General features: G+C 33.5%; 1 protein-coding gene across 1 annotated transcript; it reads left to right on the top strand.

Moving 5' to 3' along the window:
• The first annotated feature begins 448 nt into the window (after positions 1–448).
• On the top strand, positions 449–4,166 carry LOC114191479. Its single transcript, XM_028080662.1, has 2 exons — positions 449–800; positions 2,090–4,166. The coding sequence occupies exons 1-2, from the start codon at positions 695–697 to the stop codon at positions 3,658–3,660; spliced, it is 1,677 nt and encodes a 558-aa protein (XP_027936463.1). The 5' UTR covers positions 449–694; the 3' UTR covers positions 3,661–4,166.
• Positions 4,167–5,127: the final 961 nt, after the last annotated feature.

The following is a 5,127-nucleotide window of genomic DNA, read 5'->3' as shown; positions in this document are numbered from 1 at the left end:
TTAATTCAACAAACTCCAAAACAAACTTACCTATAATAAGTTCTAATTTTTATGCATTATTTTCTTAATTAAATAAATAAATAGTTTTCTTGTACATGTCCCTCAAGATGAAATAAATAAATAGGAATATAGATACACTAAATTAACTTTACAGGGTAAGTAGAATGTAGAAAGATTTAACATATGCTTGTGGAGTATGCTAATAAATGAAAAGCTGAAGAAAGAGAGAAATATGTCTTAATCAACAACAACAAACCTAATAATTGAATATTGAAGCAACTTATAGCACAAGCGTGTCTCCAACACCCAGAGGTGGCGAGTGAACATTGTTTACGCAAAGTCTGTTATTTATATCTTATGTCGTAACAACCAAATACTTTTTTTTTTCTTTTTTTTCATTATGGATTAATTAATTGACAGGTTTGGAGAAACACCGAACTCTGACCTTTCAAATTAAAAGACAACCTCAAAAAACTGGAAACTAATCCAAAGTTAAAGCAGAGCATAATCTCTGTAAGAAGGAGAGAAAAGAGAAGAGAGAAGAGGGGAGAAAGTTGAAAGCTTTCTCCTTTACTATTGTTTGAACAATCTCCCTCTCTCTCTTCTAGGACTCCTTTGAAGGCAAGAAAAGAAAGAAAACCACTCTCTTTTTTTGTGGAAGAGGGTCTCTGAAGAATACTTGTCTCTCTTAGTGATGTTTGGGTGCAAGAGTTTACTATGCTGGGACTGTGTCCCTGAATTCACTGACCCTGATCCACTTCCTTTCTCTCTGCCTTCACCCCTCCCTCAATGGCCACAAGGTATATTTGTCCTTAGCATTGACTTTATGAACAAGCTTTTATGTTCTTCTATTGAATTTCATTCATGGGTTTCCTTTTTTTCGCCCCTCTTTCTAATATATTTACTGGGGTTTGGAACTTTCTGTATTAATCACACGAGAATCTAAACTTAATACATACTGTATCACTTGAAAAACATTTTTTGTTCTGTTAATTTGCTGAGTTATTCATCAACCAAGGTTTTAGGAAGGTGCCATTTTTTGTTTAGGAGGAGGGGTGGGGGTTCAAAAAGGGCAGAATTTGAGTAAACTGCAGAGGTGACTGGATCAGAATTGAGATTTGTTACTATTTATACGTCCTTTCCTTTTATCAATCATCTTGCAGTATCTTCTGAAACAAGAATTTGTTTGAAAATAAGTGCTAAATAATTTATGCACTTTCTGTTGACGACTTGAGGACTGAGTAGATAAACTTATCCAAAAACTCTTATAACAGGGGGAAAGAAGAAATAAAAAGAAAAGAACAAAGTTTCTACAAAATTGCCCGTGTATAAGCTAATTTTAAGATATAAAGAAATTATTTTATTTTCTTCTACTTCAAGTATTTTTGCAGGCTTATCCTCTCACAACCTTAAATTGCATAGTCTTTAGTAAATTCACAAGGATGTTGAGAAAATCCGATGTCATAACCTACAGAAATAAAATAAAAAAATGGTCACCTTGTTATTAATTTGACTGCAGATGTTCCATCAGTATGAATAAGGGGATGCCTTGTTTTACTTTGTTTATATATAAATTTGTTTGGATGTGAAGAAGTGTCATGAATTCCATGATTGTCTAGTTGACCATCTTTCACCACTTATTGCTTAACTTCAAAAGTCCTTTAAAAAGATCTTGTTTTTTAAGGAGGGAAAAAGTTCATGATGTTACCCTTTTTGCAACACTCTAACTGGAATTTCGTATATTCTGACTTCAAACTAAATGTCTTGTCAGATGTTGTGAAGCTTATAGATGCATATTTGTTTTCCTTTGAGAATTGAACAGTATCAATTCATTACTGCAGAACTTTGTGCAAAACTTACAGTTATCCAAATCTTCCATTCATGCAATGCTATGCTTAGGTTGTACTTTTGCATGATACTTACGGAAGTAAGCATCTATATTACAGACATGATAATTGAATTGTTTCTGTCAATGAGCGTTTAATTCTGATTGTGATTGGTTCTAATTAATTGATCTTCTCCGACTATGCTGTCAAATATTTGTGGCTTCAATATCTTACTTGTCTAAGCTTGTGAATGATCTCGTCAGGTGGTAGTTTTGCAAGTGGAAGAATATGCCTAGGAGAAATAGAAGTTTTAAAAGTAGACAAGTTTGAGAAGGTTTGGAGATGCACAAGTTTGCGTGGGAAATCATTAGGTTTCACATTTTATAGGCCTTTGGAAATTCCCGAAGGCTTCTTCTGTCTCGGTCACTACTGTCAATCTAATGACCAACCATTGAGAGGATATGTTCTTGTGGCACGGGCAACCAATGCCTCTCTGTTAGAATCTCCTGCTCTAGAAAAACCACTTGGCTACTCATTAATATGGAGCATTGATTCACATGATGATCGTGTTTATTTTTGGCTGCCAAACCCTCCAAAGGGTTATAAAGCCATGGGCATAGTAGTTACTAGCGGTCCTAATGAACCTGAAGTTGAAGAAGTTAGATGCACGCGAGCTGATCTCACAGAAACTTGTGAGACTTCTAATTTATTACTGACTATAAAGTCAAAATATGCAAAAAATGCATTTCAGGTTTGGAATACAGAACCCTGTGACAGGGGTATGTTAGCTACAGGTGTGTCTGTTGGGACATTCTTCTGTGGTAGTGCCTACTTTGATTCTGAACAAGTGGTGGATATTGCGTGCCTAAAAAATCTGGATTCTTCCTTGCATGCGATGCCGAATCAGAACCAGATTCATGCACTTATTCAGCATTATGGTCCTACTGTGTACTTTCATCCTGATGAGAAGTACTTGCCATCATCAGTGCAATGGTATTTCAAGAATGGTGCAGCTTTGTACACGGCAGGCAGTAGCAAGGGTAAAGCGATAGAGTATACAGGCGCAAATTTACCCAGTGGAGGAACTAATGATGGTGCCTTTTGGATTGATTTGCCTAATGATGAAGATGCAAGAAACAATCTAAAGAAGGGAAACATAGAGAGTGCAGAACTCTATGTTCATGTAAAACCAGCATTGGGAGGAGCCTTTACTGATATTGTGATGTGGGTATTTTGCCCCTTCAATGGACCTGCAACCCTTAAAGTGGCACTTATGAACATTGAGATGGGCAAGGTAGGTGAACATGTAGGTGACTGGGAACACTTCACTCTTCGTATAAGCAACTTCAGTGGAGAACTATGGTCTGTATTCTTCTCTCAGCATAGTGGAGGTCAATGGGTAAATGCATTTGATCTGGAGTTTATCAAAGGAAATAAGCCTATTGTTTATTCATCGAAAGATGGCCATGCTAGTTTCCCTCATCCTGGGACTTATCTTCAAGGACCATCCAAACTAGGAGTAGGAGTACGCAATGACGCAGCTAAAAGCAAATTTATTGTGGATTCGAGCATCAAATATCAGGTTGTTGCAGCTGAGTATCTTGGTGAAGGAGTCATTACAGAACCATGTTGGTTGCAATATATGAGAGAGTGGGGTCCTACAATTGTATACGATTCACGGTCTGAGATAGACAAGATAATAGATATGCTTCCACTATTTGTTAGATTTTCTGTGGAGAACTTATTTGAATTATTTCCAACAGAGCTTTATGGTGAGGAGGGACCAACAGGTCCAAAAGAGAAGGATAATTGGCTAGGAGATGAATATTGCTAGTTCTGCTTCAAGCTACCATCTTTTGCTGTTTTACTTTGCCACTAGCCATGCCTTGTTATCTCTTGATCTTAAAGCTGTGATTTTTCCTGGTAATAGTACATGTGTTCATTGGGCCACTGTGGGAGAGGTGAAGAGGAACAAGACATCAACATCATCATGTATCAGTTGTAAAGGGGGTGTACCATACATAGTAGTAACTTATGTGATTCTCTGATGTTTTAGATGCTTAAAAGAACATACATAACCACACAAAAATTGTGAGAAGAATGACAGCAATGTACATTCTGATACACTCTTTATTTGACGAGTTTCTCTTATGATTTTGATCAATGGTAAAGAGTGAATCAGAAAGTGTGTTTCTAGTTTTCTTAAACTATGAACATGCACAAAGCTAGGGTGATCGGTTGTATACTCATCTGTGAACTTTCTTGTATGATAATCTTGTTAACCCATGTTTAGTGGGTAATATATGAAAATTTAGGTAGTATTTGAAATGTTGGTGATCATGGAATACGAATATCTTTACTGTGGTTTAATATTACTTCATTACTTCATTCACTTCCGTTCGTTTGATACGACAATCTGCTCAATATTTGTTTAACCGTCTCTGTCATAAAATAAATAAGTTTAGCATTGAAAGAAAAAATGTTGCTTTTGTGTGGTGGGGCAATGTCAAATATGAAATTTCCATTGCGGGTATCGCTCTTTGAAAAATAAATTTCTTTACCTTATTTCTACCGAGAATTCGTGTTCTTGGTGATCAATCTCTAATCTCTGTTTTAGTAATTATATAAAATAAGTCAGGATTTAGTTATCTTGGGAATATAAATTCCCACAAAAAAATGGTAAAACTGAAATTGTAAGAAATTTTAATTTTTAAAATTATTTATTTAATAAATTTCCTATAAACTACTAAATTAAATTAATTAATATATTTTTATTGAAAAAATTACAAATTGATTTGTATACTTTATAATCAGTATTTACTTTATTCTCTTTTTAACTTGAATTAGTAAATTCTTCTTATCATCTTATTGAGTTATATTTGTGAGTTTAAAGTTTAATTTGATTTTCAGTAAAGGAAAGATAAGAGTATAATAAAAAAAATTAAATACATGTTCATAATATTAACGCAAATTATTCATTTAAACTGATATAAATTTTGAATTGTTATTATCAAATAATTTTCTTTCAAGCAAACAAATTTAATATTATTTACCTTAAGTCACAAAACTTTACATAAAAATTGATATTTTTCTAAAATACAATAGCACTTAAATGAAAACACTAACATACCAATCACATCATAATTTAATTTAATATATTACTCCATATATTATTATTTAATTTACAATTTTTCTTAAATCATTTACAATATCTAACAAAGTTGTAAAATATTAATATTCTAATTAACATATTTTTTATTTATAAATTTTTTCTTCTTTTTTTAAAATACTCTTATTGTTT

The sequence above is a fragment of the Vigna unguiculata genome, chromosome 7 (genome assembly GCF_004118075.2).
Source record: "Vigna unguiculata cultivar IT97K-499-35 chromosome 7, ASM411807v1, whole genome shotgun sequence".
Lineage (NCBI taxonomy): Eukaryota > Viridiplantae > Streptophyta > Magnoliopsida > Fabales > Fabaceae > Vigna > Vigna unguiculata.
Note: the sequence above shows the minus strand (reverse complement) of the source record. Positions and strands in the feature narration are given on the sequence as shown.

Coding starts and splice junctions, on each gene's coding strand:
- LOC114191479 (XM_028080662.1), top strand. CDS start 695: ATGTTTGGGTGCAAGAGTTTACTATGCTGGGACTGTGTCCCTGAATTC. Junction 801..2,089: donor CCTCCCTCAATGGCCACAAG/GTATATTTGTCC, acceptor TGATCTCGTCAG/GTGGTAGTTTTGCAAGTGGA.